The 19,782-nt window shown below is 41.8% G+C and overlaps 1 protein-coding gene across 1 annotated transcript in view; it reads left to right on the top strand.

Moving 5' to 3' along the window:
* The window catches only part of PSMB2 (proteasome 20S subunit beta 2), a 35,388-nt gene extending 21,281 nt beyond the window's left edge, over positions 1–14,107 (top strand). Inside the window, exons 4-6 of the mRNA XM_060082158.1 lie at positions 9,805–9,967; positions 11,476–11,525; positions 13,873–14,107. Coding sequence (XP_059938141.1) covers positions 9,805–9,967; positions 11,476–11,525; positions 13,873–13,980 — 321 coding nt within the window. The 3' untranslated portion in view covers positions 13,981–14,107. The remainder of the gene's footprint in view (positions 1–9,804; positions 9,968–11,475; positions 11,526–13,872) is intronic.
* Positions 14,108–19,782: the final 5,675 nt, after the last annotated feature.

Below are 19,782 nucleotides of genomic sequence, written 5' to 3'. Positions count from 1 at the left end.
AGCTACTTCTGAACAGCTCAACTTAAGCCTCATTTGGTCTCAGTTGAGTTTTTTACATTGCTCCTCCACCTTTCCCTTTATTGAGCATTCTCTTAACTCCTCTTTTTCCCTCATCTTCTGTTCTACTATTCATTAACTCCTATCTATTCTACTTTCTAAATATCGATATATCTTATATTCCATATCTCCCCCTCCATCCCTGCCGCTTCTACAGTGTTCTAACACATGAAAAAGGCTTGTATCGTCAAGGGAATGGGAGCAGTTTTCACTGGTTACTCCATGGTTTACATACTGATGTTCATATTCTTTTTTTTTTGGCTGAGCCGCATGGCTTGCAGGATCTCAGTTCCCCGACCAGGGTTTGAACCTGGGCCACAGTAGTGAAAGCCCAGAATCCTAATCACTAGGCCAGCAGGGAACTCCCCTGAAGTTCATGTTCTTTAGTCTAGGAAGCCAGTGACAGTATCGTTTCAATTTCTGTTATCCCACTTCCTCTCTGCTTCCTACTGAAATCACCGAATTCACTAAGTATACATGTCCCATATTCACCAATACCCAAATATTCCATGTTCCTCCATGTTTCTTTACCTTCACGTATGCTGTTTCCTCCATCTGAAATCTTTCCTACTCCAGTCTACCTTCTCAGCTCCTTCCAGATCCAGGTTTCCATCTTTATCACCTGGCACAATGCTTCTCACATAGTAAATGCTCAATAACATTTGTTGAATTTATAATGTATTCACATTCCACAGGCAAAAGTGAAGTTGGTTGGGGCATTCACTCATTTCATAATTATCCTGTGCAGTCTTGGAGAACTCTTGCAGGATTTGGCTGAGGCCTTTTGTAAACTCAGATATGTTTTTGCTTAAGGCATAGTCACCACTGTTACTAGAAAAAGAGATTGATGGGTCTCCTTAAAAAGGACTCTGTCAGAGAGGATTAAAATCAAGGTACAGGGCTTCCCTGGTGGCGCAGTGGTTGAGAGTCCGCCTGCTGATGCAGGAGACACGGGTTCGTGCCCCGGTCCAGGAAGATCCCACATGCCTCGGAGCGGCTGGGCCTGTGAGCCATGGCCGCTGAGCCTGCGCGTCTGGAGCCTGTGCTCCGCAACGGGAGAGACCACAACAGTGAGAGGCCCGCATACCACAAAAAAAAAAAAAAAAAAAAAAAAAAATCAAGGTACAAATGATTCTGTATTGTTTAGGCATTAGGAATAAGTAGTTCTTCCCCCCGCCCAGCCCTATCTCCACCTATAGAACCATAATCTCTTAGAGCTGGGAAAAGTACTTGGTCACAAGGACAGTTGGAAGCTGCTGAAATCTTATAGATTTTAAAAAAGTGTTTGAAATAGTGGACATTGAAATTCCAGTATAAGTACAAAGTCTTTCTTTAATTAAAATGGCAAAATTGACATTGAAATTTTAAAGTTATACCACCAAACCCAGCCAAAGCAGATAGCTAATAAATTCTGTTGGTTATTGGAAACAAGCTCCTGATTCAGAGTTCAGAGCACCAGTGTAAGAAACTAACAGTGGATCCATTTTATTTATTAACAAAGTTGAAAAATTGGACATTGGCAAAGCAGTTAAGGTGTTGGCATCTATTTATATTTATTTAGTACCTACTACATATCTTGCATAGTTGTAGACCCTTTAGAGGAGTCACAATGGTCTGACGTTAAACCTGCCCTTTTGAAACTTAAAATATTATTGGTCATATAAGATGTAATACATGAAATAGAGGACAATAGATGCTGGTATGCAAAATAGTACATTCTGAACTATTTGAGTGTGAAACTGACATTTACATATTGAATCATATTTTCACACTGATTTCCATTTTGTGGAGGCAGCATTGTTTCCTAGAAAAGCACACAAGTCAGAAAGCCTGAATTCTGGTCCTGACTCTAATTAGCCCTGTGGTTTAGGGTAAGTCACTGTCCCCTCTTTGAACCCGAGTCCCCACATTTGTGAGAGGGACATTGGATAAACTAGATGAGCTCTTAGATCCCTTCTAACTCTGTAAACTGCATTTTTGTGAAATATTCTCTGTGCCAAAGACGGAATTTTAGGCAGCATTGGCAATCGGCTGGACTAAATGAAATAGCAGGCACTGTTTCCTTCAAAGCCCAGTCTCTGTTTAGAAGTCTGTTTATTGAAACACTGTCATCATTAGCTAAATCCTTTGTCCCGTTGGTGGTTCTGCCTCTCCTACCAAATTCCCCACCCACAAGGAATGGGATTATGCTTCACACGCTTAATGATCCAAGGTGTGCAGCACATTGCAAAAGAAACTGCATCGTTCTCCGAGGCACCTCACTCATAGCGACGTCGTCCTGTTCAATTAGAGGTGGCAAAGGCTGGCCTGGCTCCAAAGGAAGACTGTCAATTCCTCTCCTTTTCTGTGTCCACGCTCGACAGGATGCTTCCTCACGCCCACCTCTCTCCCCTTTGCTGTGACTTTGGCTTCCGCCAGATGTCACACCGCTGCTTGTCACCGCCCAGACTCTCTTCACTGATTCTGTTGTTTCAGTGTATTTATCACAACTGTTCTCTTGAGCTGTAAAATTTATGGCATTTCACACTCTTCTTAATCACTACAGTGTTTCTTTTTCATGAGAGAGGGAATATACAAGGAGTTGTATGCACAAGAAAGTTAGAGGGAAGGAAATGCTCCATCAAACTGAAGGAAAGTTTGCATGTGTGTGCCATGTACACCCCCCACTCCCAAATATACAAGGAAACTGAGCTCAGATGTACAAAGTGAAACTGAACTCAGTTCTGCAGGGCTCAGAGGTACTTAGGAAGTCCATTTCAATTCCAGGGAGAGGAACATAAGAGATGTGCTTATTGGCTAATTCCCCTGGCTTAACTTGTATTCCTTTTAGCAACCAAAAAAAGGTGGATAATTTATTGGCACTCTGTGGTAGTACATCTCCTTCTTCTTCTTTTTTTTTGAGCCTCACCTCGCGGCTTGTGGGGTCTTAGTTCCCCGACCAGGGATTGAACCTGAACCCAGTCCCCTGACAGTGAAAGCTTGGAGTCCTAACCACTGGACCGCCAGGGAATTCCCTGGTACATCTTCTTGATCTTATTATTATCTAATCAGATCTGTTAATAATGCTGTCAGATCCTAAAAATGGTGGTGGTGGTGGTGGTGATGATGGTGTTATTACTATGTAACAGGCATTTCATTGAGCAGTTTACATTTATTTATTTAAACCTTACCATAACCCCGTAATGATGGATACTCTTATTATCCCTGTTGTATAGAAGGGGAAATCTCAAAATGACTTAAAGCTCTTCACTTTAAAAATAAGCTTACCTCAGGGCTTCCCTGGTGGCGCAGTGGTTGAGAATCCGCCTGCTGAGGCAAGGGACACGGGTTCGTGCCCCAGTCTGGGAAGATCCCACATGCCGCGGAGCGGCTGGGCCCGTGAGCCATGGCCGCTGAGCCTGCGCGTCCGGAGCCTGTGCTCCGCAACGGGAGAGGCCGCAACAGTGAGAGGCCCGCGTACGGCAAAAAATAAATAAATAAATAATATAAATAAATAAATAAAAATAAGCTTACCTCATGTATTTTTTTAAGGGAGGAAGAGATACCAATTTATCTAGGTTTTTTTCTTTTCTTCTTTCTCTACTTATAAAAAGAGGCAAAATTTTGGTGGTATTTTATTTTAGAAACTAAAGTTCATTTTGAGTTCCCAGGATGGTTCATTTAAATTTTTTTCTTTGTGTGTCAGTTAGATACAACTTTAAAACTAAGAACGTTGGCATTTGTACTGCAAACCGTTGATGGTGACCCTCATGACCATTGGACAGAGAGTGTCTCAGCTAAATGTTTAAATTCATTTATTGGTCACTCGGATGTTTAGGTTAGTTCAGAATTATGTATAGATACTGTTCCTCCCCTTGGGGACCTCATAACTTTGCTTTATTACTTAGACTTACTATCTAAATAATTAGAATAGTGGAGACAACCAAAGACAGATTATATCATGCACAGGATAAGGATTACTTCGTAAAAGATACAGGATTCCTGGCAATTTTATCATGATTGATTAGTGTTCGCATTCCTTCAGGTTAACTGGCAAATTCTCATGTTGTACTGATCATGGGAAAGAAGGGAACTGATGAAAAAGTAGCTAGAAAGTGAGGCTTAGCACTCAGGATGGACATATCTGTAAGGGTGGAAATAGTATGAAGGTACTTAATAAGTGGTAATTTGCTCTCCATATCTGGATGTAGGATTTGTTGTTTTTGTTTTTCAGGCTTCCAGGAAAATGTCTCTGTGCCTGTGTCAATTTCAAGATAGGTTAGGGTGGGTGTACTGTGAAGTAGATGTGCCCTAAGTGTCAGTGCATATTATGAATGTTTGTGACAATGAATACCTTCACCTTAGGGCTCCTTCCAAGAGTCCAGGAAGGAGAGAGGAGGAAACTGTCATACATTTCTACCATGTGTCAGGCAGTGTGCTGGGCACTTTTTATAAACATCTCACCATATCCCTTTAGGAAGATGTATATGAGGTGTTTATTTATTTTCCTTTAAAAGTTAAAAAAATTTATTGACGTATAGTTGATTTATAATGTTTCAGGTGTACAGCAAAGTGATTCAGAGATATATATATATATATTCTTTTTCAGATTCTTTTCCATTATAGGTTATTAAAAGATACTGAATGTAGTTTCCTGTGCTATACAGTAGATCCTTATATGTCTGTATCTATTAATCCCAAATTCCAAATATATCCCCCCCTTCCCTTGTGGTAACCGTAAGCTTGTTTTCTATGTCTGAGTCTGTTTCTGTTTTGTAAATAAGTTCATTTGTATGATTTTTTAGATTCCACATATATGTGATAGCATATGATATTTGTCTTTTTCTGTATGACTGACTTCACTTAGTGTGATAATCTCTGGGTCCATCCATGTTGCTGCAGATGGTATTATTTCATTCTTTTTTATGACTGATTAATAATTGTGTGTGTGTGTATGTGTGTATGTATGTGTGTGTGTGTGTGTGTGTGTGTATATATATATATATATACACACACACACACACACACACACACCACATCTTCTTTATCCATTCACCTGTTGATAGACATTTAGGTTGCTTCCACATCTTGGCTATTGTAAATAGTCCTGCTGTGAACATTGGGGTTCATGTATCTTTTCACGTTAGAGTTTTCTTTGAATATATGCCCAAGAGTGGGATTGCTGGGTCATATGGCAACTCTATTTTTAGTTTTTTAAGGAACCTCCATACTGTTCTCCATAACTACACCAATTTACATTCCCACCAACAGTGTAGGAGGGTTCCCTTTTCTTCACACCCTCTCCAGCATTTTGTTATTTGTAGGTTTTAAAATTATGGCCATTCTGATGGGTGTGAGGTGGTACCTCATTGTAGTTTTGATTTGCATTTCTCTAATAATTAGCAGTGTTGAGCATCTTTTCATGTGCTTTTTGGCCATCAATATGTCTTTTTTTTTAATATATAATAATGGCCAATTTTTGGGCTTCCCTGGTGGCTCAGTGGTTGAGAGTCCGCCTGCCGATGCAGGGGACACGGGTTCGTGTCCTGGTCCGGGAAGATCCCACATGCCGCGGAGCGGCTGGGCCAGTGAAACATGGCCGCTGAGCCTGCGCGTCCGGAGCCTGTGCTCCGCGACGGGAGAGGCCACAACAGTGAGAGGCCCGCGTACCGCAAAAAACAAACAAACAAAAGAAAACGTATATAATGCCTTCTGGTATCATTATTTTATTCACTCAGCAAATATTTACTGAACATATACTATATGCTTATACATCACTGAACCAGCCAGACACAATCCTGCCTTCATGGAGTTTATAATTGGTATAAATATTTGAATAGGTGGATTGTGTCTTACACATACTATGTGTTTCCCTAAACACACCACAGTCACACATGTATATGCTGTTAAGAGTTTCACAAAATCGAATGGCTTGGAATTTGTCTTATTCCAGGAAAACACTGTTGCATCAAGAATATGAGGAAATGTAACAGTCAAGAAACCCATCACTATGGCTTTGTCACTTTGAATGTCATGATTCTTAGAGGAGTAAGAGAGTGGCAGTATACGAGACTTCATTTGAAATTAAAAGAAAAAAAATAGTGTGAGCCAGAGATCTTTGATGGAGCATTATCAAAAGAATTTCAGAAACTGCAAGTTGTTGAACAGATGTATTGATTTAATTAGTCTAAATAACACCATTTATTTATGCTAAAGCATCTCACACATGCAAAAGTTGGTGATTCGAAGTCACATAATAATTTATGAGTTATCTTCTATACCACGTGTTATAGCTTCTGAATACCAGCTTTGATGTGTGTGTGTGTCAGATGCTTAAGCATAAATAAATGATATTATATAGACCAGTTAAGCAATACAGTTTGCTTCTGAAATTCCGTTGACATCTTCATGTAAAAATTTTTTGGTGGTGGCTTTTAAAGATCATATTAATTGTTTTGTTTGTTTGTTTGTTTTTAAAGCGAATTCTCAGATCCTACCCCAGCTCCACTGACTTAGGAATTCTGGGGCGGGACATGGCACTATGTGTTTTAAATTTATTTATTTATTTATTTATTTAGGGCTGTGTTGGGTCTTCGTTTCTTTGTGAGGGCTTTCTCTAGTTGTGGCAAGCAGGGGCCACTGTTCATCGCGGTGCGCGGGCCTCTCACCACCGCGGCCTCTCTTGTTGCGGAGCACAGGCTCCAGACTCGCAGGCTCAGTAGTTGTGGCTCACGGGCCTACTTGCTCCGCGGCATGTGGGATCTTCCCAGACCAGGGCTCCAACCCGTGTCCCGTGCATTGGCAGGCAGATTCTCAACCACTGCGCCACCAGGGAAGCCCCATATTAATTGTTTTAAATACAGTTTAAGTGTGGGCAAGAGCCTCACTGGAGACAGAGCATATGTAGGTTCTGCTAGTTAGGTCTCTAGTTATCTGGGTGGATCCTTAATATACCATTGCAACTTGATAAAATTGTTTTGGTTAGCCGTAAAAGGAGTATTCTCCAGTGAATGGAGAAGAGTAGAGTTATCCTCTTAGCAAAAAGATGAACTTACTTTGTGATAGGTAAGAATCTATATTATTCAACCTCTTGGGGAAGGAAACCAGTTAGAATCTCCTTGCTATATATTTTTCTCTCTGTTTTGCTATTCGAATTTTAACTATAAGAACACTACAGTATTCTTTGTCTGCATGGTTTTGCATTAGTGTTCTCACAGTTTAAAAATATATTATATATTTTTTATTTTTAGGTAATTTAGACAGTTTTGTTGTTGTTTAAAGTGGTAAGCTGTCAAAAGGAGACTGGGGTATAGCTAATATACTAAGAATTCAGGTAGCATTTTTTTCTTCCAGAGTTTGGGATGCCTCACCTCTATTATTTTTTTCTCACCATATTTCATAGAAGACAGAAAGGGGAAGGATTAATTAACTCAGTTTTACACATAAGGAAACATATGCTCATAGGGGTTAAGTGTCTTGCCTAAGGTCAGACTTACTAAGAATGTAGTCATAGAATGTGGCAGAGAATTCCAGAGCCTGGCAAAGTGTAGCACGCTACTTACTGGGAAATGTGATAGGCAGATTATTTTCTCTAAAGACTTGACTATTGCTGGTCAATTCTTAACTCCTGAGACTATTCACCATCTTATCCCCAAGGCAGAAACTTGTTTGCAGGTTAGGGCTACTCTGTAGTCTAAGGGAAATATTACTTAGCACAGCTGGCTTGGAATTCCAAGTAAGTATATGATATTTTCATGTGATCTTCTAACATGAGTTAGAATGTTTCTTCAGGCTGCCAAGTGCCCATGTTAATCAGTGTTCAAAGAATACAAAGCATCACTTTTAAGACCATTAGCTGTTATTACTTTATGCCCCATAATAGGATGCATAAATGTATTTGATTTCATTTAATGTACATTTAATCGAATATATAAGTTTAGGGATGGGCATATAACCATGGGCAAGGCCTGCTCACTAGCCACTGTGGCAAATGCAAGAGGGAAAACACACTTTGCAGAGAAAAAGGAAGTCATTTTACATGGGAGTCTCACCGCTGATGCCTGGGAGCATAGACAGGCCATGGTAAATGGCCCACCTGGTATAGAAAAAGAATCATCCATTTGGAGATGAAAAGCAAGGTAGACTTAGTTAAGGTTCTCTGTAGAAACTTGCATTTTTAGACTTGCAGGTAATACAAAGAAAGAATACCTATAAATAGGTTATTATAAGTACTGTTTATTTATCTCACTGATAAAAATTACTTCTTAGTTATCTTAGCAGAGCCTTATTATATTAGAAAAATATTAACATTTCACCTAAATCTACAGTTCTTCTAGAGTTACCACATTTCTTTGTATTTATGAACTTCCATTATTACTGTCTGCATTAAAATTTTAGTGATTTGGAAATTCCCTGGCGGTCCAGTGGTTAGGACTTCAAGCTTTCATCACCTGGGACGTGGGTTCGATCGCTGGTCAGGGAACTAAGATCCTGCAAGCTGTGTGACACAGCCAAAAAAAAGTTTAGTGATTTGACTTAAATATTTGAGACTTTCTACCCTTCCCTACTGCAAGACTTGTTTCTTTTTTCTTTTTTTATCTTTTCTTTTTTTATAGTTGATACACAATATTATGTTAGTTCTAGGTATACAGCAAAATGATTCAGTTTTATATATACTTTTTTTTCAGATTATTTTCCATTATAGGTTATTACAAGATTTTGAATATAGTTCCCTATGCTATACAGTAAATCCTTGTTGCTTATCTATTTTATGTGTAGTAGTTTGTTAATCCTGTACTCCTAATATATACCCCCGCTTCCTTTCCCCTTTGGTAACCGTAAGTTTATTTTCTATGTCTGTGAGTTAGTTTCTGTTTTGTATATAGATTCACTTGTATTATTTTTTAAATTCCACATATAAGTGATATCATATAATATTTATCTTTCTCTGACTTACTTCACTAAGTATTATCTAGGTCCACCCATGTTGCTGCAAATGGCAATAATTCAGTCTTTTTTATGGCTGAGTAATAGTCCATTGTATATATGTACCACATCTTCTTAAGCCAATCGTCTGTTGATGGGTACTTGGGTTGTTTCCATGACTTGACTATTGTAAATAGTGCTGCTATGAACATTGGGGTGCGTGTATTGAATTAGAGTTTTGTCTTTTCTGGACATGTACCCGGTGTGGAATAGCTGGATCATATGGTAGCCCTGTTTTTAGTTTTTAAAGGAACTTCCGTATTGTTTTCCATAGTGGCTGCACCAATTTACATTCCCACCAACAGTATTGGAGGATTCCCTTTCCTTCCAGTTTACCATTTGAGATTTTGGTCCAGTTGTCCAGACTGAGCCTTCTTATTTTGGATGAAGTGGTTGGAGCTGTAGCTTTCTTTAGCCTGTGTCCTGACACTCGCAGAATTGTGTGTGTTGGTTTCACCTATTAGGAACAATGCAAGAACACCCGTGCTTTGCCTTTGAAATGCTTTTGTAACAGGTTTTGATCCATGGGCTTTAAGAAGCAGCTTTTTCACATACCTTAAAGTGCTCCAAATGCTCTTCTGTTCAGGGAAAACAAGCTGACCTCACTTTACCTCTGACCACACTCTGGGTCCTTTAGATTTGTCTAAATCTTTACTTTCATCATGATTTACTCAGCTGCTGCTATTTTCTTATTTATCAAGAGTTGGAACGTTCCTGTTTCCATGAGGAGAGGTGTTGGTGTTATTGCTTTGACCATCACTTTGCAGTGTTTTTCCTTTGCAGACCCCGTATCATGTCAACCTCCTCCTGGCTGGCTATGATGAGCATGATGGTCCAGCGCTCTACTACATGGACTACCTGGCAGCCTTGGCAAAAGCCCCTTTTGCAGCCCATGGCTATGGTGCCTTCCTGACTCTCAGTATCCTGGACCGGTATTACACACCAAGTAAGTTTCAGCTCTCTAAGTGTAGGGAGCAGTAGCAGAGCCCTGTCCTCAGCTGTTTCCTGGTTTTGTGCACAACCCCCTGGAGTTGAGTGGCCAGGGCTTGAAAAGACGATGGATCCTAAGAAGCACATGCAGGTGCCCTCTGGAAGCTTTCTCCTGTAGGTCATTAGGGTTATGGAAAAGCTGATTGAACTCCCTCTTCTGCCAGATAAAATGAGGTATTGCATATGCCCAGAGCTGGGTTTTGTTTTGTTTTAAAGGAGAGTTGGAGTAAAACTATAACTCTTCAGTTACAAAAGTTCAGTTTTTTCACTCATTTTGCCCTAGTTAGGTGCTCATTAGCTTCTCAGGTGTAAAGAATGAGCAAGTAAACCAAGTGGTTTGTATGTTTGTTTTGAGCTTGTGGTGATGAACAGGTCTCCAGCATGACAACTGAGCGTTTCTTTTCTTAAATATCAAAGCTTTCTAAGGCCATAGCCTGAGCTGTTCCCTTGGTTCTTATCACCTAATGGCTACCCGCTCCTACAAGAAAAAGCTGGCTCTCTACTTGTCCATGAACCATCAGCTTGGCAAACCTCCAGACACTGGGATGCTTTTGTGTTAAGTTCTATTTTCTGACCCCAATCCTAACCTCAACTTCAGCCACTGTGAGTAATAGGCAGTTTGGATTCTCAGCTTTTACAAGCTATAGATGTAGCACAGATAACCAGTTTTCTCCTTACATTCCATTCATCCCTGTCAGTATAGTAAGAATCTGGCTTGTTCATTCCTTTTTTGGTGCTGCCCTCTCACTCAACCTCAGCCATGCCAGAGCTCCAGACCACATCCTAAAAAGAATTAGCCTGGCCTCCTAGTGACTGTTTCTTGATTTGGCATCTGTCAGTAATACAGCTGATTTGCCCACCAAAATAACCACCAACCACCCCTGAAGCCTAACTGCATAATATGTCATCCCAGTTTGCCATGCCTGTGGACAGTTCCTTTGGCTCCTATTTTATGAGAGACTCAGCCCCATCCTATGAATTCTCTTTCCATTGTTAAACTGAGGCCCAGCTGGCAAAGTGAGGCTAAAAACTGGCCCTGTCCTCCCTTTCCCTGATTTGCAGCTGGCTAGGGCAGATGGAGCTGATTTAAGCCCTGGTCTAAAGGGGGGCTGGGGGCGTTGGGAGTTGGGGGATGGGCTATAAAGAAGAGGCAGGCCGCTGGACTTCTCTAGAGGCAAGCCCTGGCCATGGGAGGCAGAATTCCGTCATGCTCTCCCTTCTCTGTAGCAAATCAATTTGCAATGGCTTGTGGCTGCCTGAGCATTGGGTGTGGGGCACCCTCAACTGCATATGGAATAAGTTTGTTGAAAGCCAGAAGGCTAGGCTTTTTTTTTTTTTTTTTTTTGCCTTTTCTGTTGTGTGGCATGCTGACCTGAAAAAGTTTGAAACTTAGTCAAAAGTTGCAGCAGAGAGTTGGACTTAATGTCAGCACCTTGAGTGCCTGGCCTCTGTGTTCTCTTTCAGCTATCTCACGTGAGAAGGCAGTGGAGCTTCTTAGGAAATGTCTGGAGGAGGTGAGTAGCTCCCATGGGATCCTGAAAGGAATGTTTTGTCTCTCTGTTTGCCAATATTGTTCCCGTTCCTCACTTGCATTTTTTCTGATCCCTGTCAGAAGGTATAATAAATATCCACTAACCAGATGTGAAGTTGCTACCAGGGGTAGAGTTTGGTATATAACAAGCTTATTTTTTCGCTCATGGGTCACCTTCTCATAAATGTCAATTTTATAATTTAATTAATTTTCTTTTTGGTTCATCCAGACTAGTGGTTCTCAAATTTTAGCATGTATAAGAATCAGCGGGGGGAGCTTGTTTCTTAAAAAAGGCAGATTCATGCCTTCCACCCCGCTCCCCACCCAATTCTGATTCAGTGGTCCTGGTGTAGATCTTGAGAATATTTTAACCAACAGTCCCAAATGATTTTCCTGCAGGTGGTAACTGGGGCCATACTTTAAGAACTATTGTGCTAGATTTTATACCTGCTCTATTTTTGCGCTACCTGGAGTTGTCATAAAGTCTGCTCCCTTGGGGGCTTCCCTGGTGGTGCAGTGGTTAAGAATCCGCCTGCCAACTCAGGGGACACAGGTTCAATCCCTGGTCTGGGAAGATCCCACGTGCTGTGGAGCAACTAAGTCCGTGTGCCACAACTACTGAGCCTGCCCTGTAGAGCCCGCGAACCACAACTGCTGAGCCCGTGTGCCACAACTACTGAAGTCCTTGTGCCTAGAGCCCCTGCTCCTCAACGAAGAGTAGCCCCCACTCGCTGCAACTAGAGAAAGCCTGCATACAGCAACGAAGACCAAATGCAGCCAAAAAAAAAAAAAAAGTCTGTTCCCTTAACAGTACATAAGTTTGGGAGGGAAAGCCTCTGCTGGGAATTCAGGAGGCCATAGAAGGTAACTAAGAGGCTTTGGGCAGTAGGGGAGAGTAGCCCTTAGTTTATGACGCCAGGAACACAGGCCCTGCCCATTCCAATACTACTCCTAGGAGTCTAAGGCTCTGGGGTATGAATGGAAGATGAGGAGGAAAAGAAAGCAGCTCCTGTAGGCTTTTTAATTCTTTTACTGTTCTTGTAGCCTAAGGATGAACTTGAATTCGTGGTCTAGTGAGAAGACAGTAGGAGGTTGAGAGCAGGTGGTAGCATTGGACAGTAATGTCAGTTTGCCTCTTACACAAGCCTGTCATTTTCAGTCCACAGTGCCCCTTTTTCTTCTTGTTTGTAAATCCCCTTTCCAAAGCAGAAGCTGAGAATAAACTCATGTGCTTTTCTTATTAACCATTCAGCCAAGAGGCTGTATTAGTCCAGCAGCCCCAAGTGTTGCAAGGGGCTGCCAGGAAGAAACCACTGGAATATCGAATGCTTTGAGACTTTATTCCCCAAGGATCCTAAATATGATTATTTTATAAACCCACATTTCCTTATTGTCACCTTTTCTTGATCTTGGAGCTGGTTTCTGGACACAGGAGTCATCAGCCAGAGAGGACTATAGAAATGGAAATGGTTGTTGCTGTCCAGTCCTCATCTGTAAAGGAGATGGGAAACATCAAGAGAGAGAGGGCCTAGGCCTGGAGAGGTGTACATTTCCAGGATATGCCCCTAAGGGAGCACGTGGAGCTTTGTGCCTTCTACCTAGAGATTAAGGGAGGTGTCCAGGAAGAGTCGCCCACAGAAGCAAAGATTTCCTCCAGCTGTGTTTCTGAGTAATCTCCAGCCAGGTTAACGGGGCCATCTGGTTTTATGCACATAGACCACAGCTCCTTTGGAATAGCCTCTCGAGCAGAGAGTCTCATGAAAAGCCCAGAGGTGTTTCTTTAATGACAGGTTAGCTTGTATTGGAGGAGACAGAAGCAGGAGTTGTTCCAAGAGTAGTTCTGAGACCATCCTTCCCACCACCCCCCAGCTATACACACAAACACATACACATCTGGTCCTTATAATGTGGGCGGGTGACTGGAGCAAACTGTTGGGACCTAAGAGTACATGGCTTTGGTCCAAAGCTTATTCCTAGGGCAGTCGCTCCTTGGTTGGCTTGTTACCTTGAGACACTTTAAAAGAGAAGTCTGTGTTTACCAGGCTAATTGGTGGCAAATTGTGAGGAATAGAGCATTAGATTGTCTCATTCTTCATCAGCTGACTGACCAGAGTCAAGCCCTCAGCTCTTGCTCACTACCTTCCAGTCAGCCTCCACCTGCGTTTGGGCTTTCCTCAGTGTCCTAGTACCAACTGCCTCCAATAGGATACCAGCGGCACAAAAGCAGAGATTATTATCTGCTTATATGCCCAGTGCCTAGAACAGAGCCTGGACCACAGTTAGTTCTCAATAAAAATGTGTTGACTGATTTCCTTCATGTTTCTCTGCAGCTCCAGAAACGCTTCATTCTGAATCTGCCAGCCTTCAGTGTTCGAGTCATTGACAGGAATGGCATCCACGACCTGGACAACATTTCCTTCCCTAAACAGGGCTCCTAACGTCATGCCCTCCCTCCTACTTGCCAGGGAACTTTTTTTGATGGGCTCCTTTATTTTTTTCTACTCTTTGGACGTGTGCTCTCCATAGATGGTTATTTCAGAATAAAGCTGACTATGGATAAATTGAGTGCTCTGGGTTGAGTCTCAGTTTACCTAACATCACCTCAGGAAGGAAGTGGAGGGAGGATTACCTGCATTGGACTTTTTGCCAGGACTGTCTTTCCTCCTGCCCCTTTCCCTTCATTAATGCTCTGATTGCCCTTTAGCAGCTGACAGCTTGCTTGCTAATGTTTCATTCCCTCTAAAGCAGTGGTTCTTTATTGCCCCTAAGCTTAAACATTTTTAACTTAATTAATTTGAATAGGTAATACATAAACCTATAGATTGATATATATACACTAATATGTATAAAATAAGTAACTAATAAAAGCCAGGTGGATAGCACAGAGAACTCTACTTCACTTTGCTGTACAGTAGAAACTAACCCAACATTGTAAAACAACTGTACCCCCCAAAAAAAAGAAACATAAAGAGTAAAACTGTAAAACATCTAGGAGAACCCCCCACCCCAAAAAAATAATTGTTATTGGGCCATTAAAAAAAATGCAAACAGTACAAAAACACACAGTAAAAATGTTTCTCCCATCCCTATAATTTAATCACCTTCTTCCTTTCCCAGAGGAAACTTCAGCTACTAATTTCTTATCTAACCTTTAAGAGATACGCTGTTCTTGTATAAAATATGTGCATGCACATGTCCCTTTTAAAAAATATTTTTAAATGTTCTGCATATTTTTTTCATTTAACACTGTGTTGGAGATTGTTTTTATATCAGTACCTAAATAGCTACCTTATTGTTGTTGCATAATATTCCATGAAATTGGTGTACTACTGTAGGTGGTTAACCAGGTATCTGTTTTACTTCCTAACCTAGCTTTTTGGAAATGAGTAATGTAGATGTTTTTTGATTGGTGCCACTAAGACAGTGGTTCTTAACCAGATGTATGTATGAGTCACCTGGGGAGTTTTCTTTTTTAGTCTACATGATTAGGCTGCATTCACTCCCGGATTCTAACAAACAGGTTTGGGGCCTAGACTAGGAATATTTTTTTAAAGCTTCTAATCTTAGGTGATGATAGAGAACCACCAGACTGAAGCTTTTTTGGAGCAGTGGTCCTCAAACTTTAGCATGCATCCCAGCTTCCTTACAAACACAGCTTGCTGGGTCCTACTCCTGTAGTTTAGGGTGTGGCCTGAGATTTTACATTTCTAATATTTGCAATTGATGCTGATGCCGCTGGTCTGGGAACCATACTGTGAGCACCATTTGGTCTTAAACTAAGGTAAGCCCTACTTTATTCCATTCTGTGCTACTCTTAATACCACATACAATAGGTTTTTGGTTTATCTGAGGTGAAATATATCATCTCTCTAAGATACTCCGTATAGATCAGCACATTTGTATTAACAGTATTGGATTAATATCAAATTGAATGTCGTACACTTTTTAATACACCAATGGTAAATGCTTTATACCATAAGAAGCAAGCTAATCATTGAATAAATGGGCAAAAGGGATGATTCACATGACCACAGCTGGTTCATCATCAAACACCACCATCAGTATGCATAGGTATGGGCTTTTGGCTAGATTCCTGAATCTCTTTCCAAGGCATCTATTTTAAAGCTCCACAGGTGATTCTTATGCTTGCCCCAGTTGAGTGCCCCTACTAAGGCATGAGCAGTCCTGCTTCATGGTTTTCCCATCTGTAGAATGGTCAAAATTGTATGAGGATTCCATGTGCAAATATAAAGCATTTGGAACAGGGCCTGGTATGTGGGAAGTGCTCAATAAGTACATAATTATTGATAAACTTGTTATTCTGCATCCAAGCCTCACCAGGAATGAAATTGTTCTCTGCCTTTGAATATAAGTGTCCCCAGGGCAGTCTCATAGGCAAGCCCACCAGCCCACCCTGACTTCCAGTCTGTTTTCTCCAATCCAGATCTCTTTTCTGAGCTCAAGATACACTTAATTCTAGGTATCTCACCCTCTAGTCATAGGGACATCAAACTCAGCATGTCTAAATCTAAGCCTTACCATCAGCCCCCAGCTCCCAAGTGCCCAAGCCAGAAACCTAGGCATCATTTATCTTTGATAAGCTTATTTTGGAATAAATTGGGTTTTGCAGAAAAGTTGCAAAGATAACACAGAGTTTCCTTATACCCCTCACCTAGTTTCCCCTGACGTTAACATGTTACATTTGTAAAAACTAAGAAGCCAACGTTGGTAGGCACATTAGTATTGATATTAACTAAACTCCAGCCTTTAGTCAGATTTCACTGATTTTTCCACTAATGTCCTTTTTCTGTTCTAGGATATGATCCAGGATACCATATTGCATTTAGCTGGGCATCATTTTTGATGCCTTCTTTATCTCCAACCTTCACATAGTCACCAAGTTCTGGCAGTTTTACTTCCTAAATCTTTTTTTATTATTATTAATTTTTGTTGGAGTATGCTTGCTTTACCTTCCTAAATCTTTTAATGAAAATTTCCATCTCCATTATCTCAATTCCCCGACCAGGGATTGAACCCACGCCATGGCAGTGAAAGCCTGGAATCCTAACCACTAGGCCACCAGGGAACTCCCTTTCTTGGATTTTTTTCCCCATTTATTTAGTTATTTATGGCTGCATTGGGTCTTTGTTGCTGCGTGCAAGCTTTCTCTAGTTGTGTCAAGCAGGGGCTACTCTTCATTGCGGTGTGCGGGCCTGTCATTGTGGTGGCTTCTCGTTGTGGAGCATGGGCTCTAGGCACACAGGCTCAGTAGTTGTGGCTTGCAGGCTCTAGAGTGCAGGCTCAGTAGTTGTGGTGCACGGGCTTAGTTGCTCCGTGGCATGTGGGATCTTCCCGGACCAGGGCTCAAACCCGTGTCCCCTGCATTGGCAGGCGGATTCTTAACCACTGCGCCACAAGGGAAGTCCCTCTTGGACTATTTTAACAGCTTCCTAACTTCTCTCTACTTTTTTTTTTTTTTTTTTTTGCGGTACGCGGGCCTCTCACTGTTGTGGCCTTTCCCGCTGCGGAGCACAGGCTCCGGACACACAGGCTCGGCGGCCATGGCTCATGGGCCTACCTGCTCCACGGCATGTGGGATCTTCCCAGACCGGGGCAATCGGCAGGCAGACTCTCAACCACTGCGCCACCAGGGAAGCCCTCTCTCCTTTTAATCTCCTCCCTCTCCAGTATTTTCTCTGTACTCTAAAAATTGGATCATCCATTCCTCTCCTCACTTAAAACTTTTCTGATGGTTTTCCATTGCTTATAGAATAAAGCCCACCTTTTTGGTTTGAGATGCTAAACATTTCATAATCCTTTACCAACCCAACTCCCCAATTTCCTTTCCCTCTTCTGTACCTCATAAAGCCATGACCCAACTGAATTGATATGGCCTCAGCATACATTTTTTACTTCACGCCTGTATATATATATATATATATATACCTACTGTAAGAAGGGTAAGCATTGCTTCCTGGAACTTTTCTTACAGGTATGTATATATGTATGATTGAGTCGTGATGTAGTGCACTCTGATATTTTCGAATCTGTTTTCTACCAGATTTTGTTTTTTTTAATGCCAGCTATGTCCTAAATCAATTTCTTCAAGTTTGAAAAACACTGGGAATACACCCCGATGCTTTAACACTCCTGGCCAAACACTGCTCAGAATGGTCTCCCGATTGGTTCCCATCTGCTTTCAGGTGATTAATACACTGAAAACAATTTATTCCTTCCCAGGCTTGAGGTGAGAGGGGATAGGTTGGAGAAGAGAGCACCTGTTTTGCCTCAGGGTAGGGAAGCTTAGCTCTGACTAGTGAAGAGGTTCTGGAGGCCGACAAGGAACCCCTAAGAGATGGAAGAGGGTGCTGAAATAGTTTAAGTGCCATATGTCTTACCTCATTTAATCCCCTCAACTTCCCATAGTCTAAAATAATTTTAGTAGTAGAATGTCTCTTGCAGGCCCGGGGCTTTCGTTAAAGCAGAACATACTTTCAGCCTTTCCTCCAATCCTCCTTTCATATGTGTGGGCTGAGGCAGGGAAACTTCTTGGGAGAAGAAATCACATCTTGGGACCTTTCCCCTGGGAGATGACGCCCAGACCTTTCATTTCTGCAAAACACCTGACCATCTGTCTCTGGCAGCACACCTACAAAGAACTGGGGGAAGAGAATTCCAGGCAAAGAGAATGGTAAGTGCAGTGGCCCTGAGGCATAAAAGTGGTAATTTGAGGAACAGAAAGGAAACCAGTGTGGCTAGAGCAAAGTGAGTGATGAAGAGAATAGTTTAAGATATGGCTGAAGAAGTAGGCAAAGTTTTGATTGTTGTAGGGCTTTAGTATGAAGGTGTACCAGTGAAAACAGAGGGACCAGTTGGAAGACTATTGTAATAGTCTCGAGGACTAGGGTGGTAGCAGAGGAGATAGAAAAGGATGTGGACTTTCTAATGGATTGGGTGTAGGGAAAGAAATATGACTCCCTAATTTCTGGCTTGAGCAACTGAGTCAAGAAGGTGGCGAGGTCAAGATTTGAGTACTTGAGTCAAGTACTCCATTTTGGACATAAATAGAAGAGAGAATTTCAGAGAAGAGCAAGTGGTCAGCCATGTCAAATGCGGCTAAGTTCAGAAAAAGGGCCTTTGGGTTTGACATGTGGCCATTGATGACCTTGCTGAGTGGATTTCCATAGGCTGGTAGGGATAGAAGACAGATTAAAGTGGTTGAGGAGTGAATTGGGGGTGGGTGAGGAAGTGGAGGTAGGGGTGTAGCAATCTTTTAAAAACTCCAACTGCAAAAGAAGTAAATGGGGAAAGGATTTATGTTTTGTAAGGTAAGAGATCATAGAATATGTGTCCTTTGGGGAACGATCTAGTATAGATGATTCAGTAGCGAGGGAGAGAATAAAGGTGCGGGAAAGAAAAGTGGCCTCAAGAATGAAATCCTCAAGGAGACAAAAGAGCTGGATTTGAATGAGCCAGATAGACACACATAATCATCATCAGCATTCATATTGACACACATACCCACCACCAACGGTCATGTTAACACATCACATAGACCTAATAGCTGGACTGACACATTCACACACAGGCCCAGTAAGTCACAATAATACACATACAGCCCCCCCAGGATTCACTACACACACACACACATACACACACAAATAGTAGCCACACTGACAAGCCAGATAGACCCACCATCTGTACCCCCTCCCAGAGGTGCCCACGGCCCCTTCCGAGGTTTCCCCCTTATAGTCCCCCTCCCACTCCACCCCCCACCCCCAATTCCCAGGCCCTGCCTCTCCCCTGTGACCTTGCCCTCTTGGGAGGCAAATCCAGGCCTGGGCTGAAGAAGGACAGGGAGAGCTTCATATCCAATGAAAAGGTTTTATTAAGAGAATGAGAAAGCAATCTGAGAGTTGGGGAGGTACATTGACTGCAGGGTCAAGAGAAACAACAGCAAATACAAAATCCCAGCAACAACCTCGGGGTCCCTGACATCTTTGTTTCCTCCCGGCCCTTTGCGAGCAGAAACACCCTCTCCATCCTGGTCCAGCTGGACATCTTGGTGCATAAGCAGAAGACATTGAAACGAGTCCTCAACTCATTGGGATAAATAAGTTGCACTGAACATTTTTAAACTTTAAATTTAATTACAACATAAATAAATAGGACAGACAGCAACAGGACTGAAGTGCAGCCTGGATTCAAGTTATCCAATTTGTGTTTATCTTCTCTGTTCT

The sequence above is a fragment of the Mesoplodon densirostris genome, chromosome 2 (assembly GCF_025265405.1).
Source record: "Mesoplodon densirostris isolate mMesDen1 chromosome 2, mMesDen1 primary haplotype, whole genome shotgun sequence".
NCBI classification, from domain to species: Eukaryota; Metazoa; Chordata; class Mammalia; order Artiodactyla; family Ziphiidae; genus Mesoplodon; species Mesoplodon densirostris.
The sequence above is the reverse complement of the archived record's forward strand: the minus strand, read 5'-3'. Positions and strand labels throughout refer to the sequence as shown.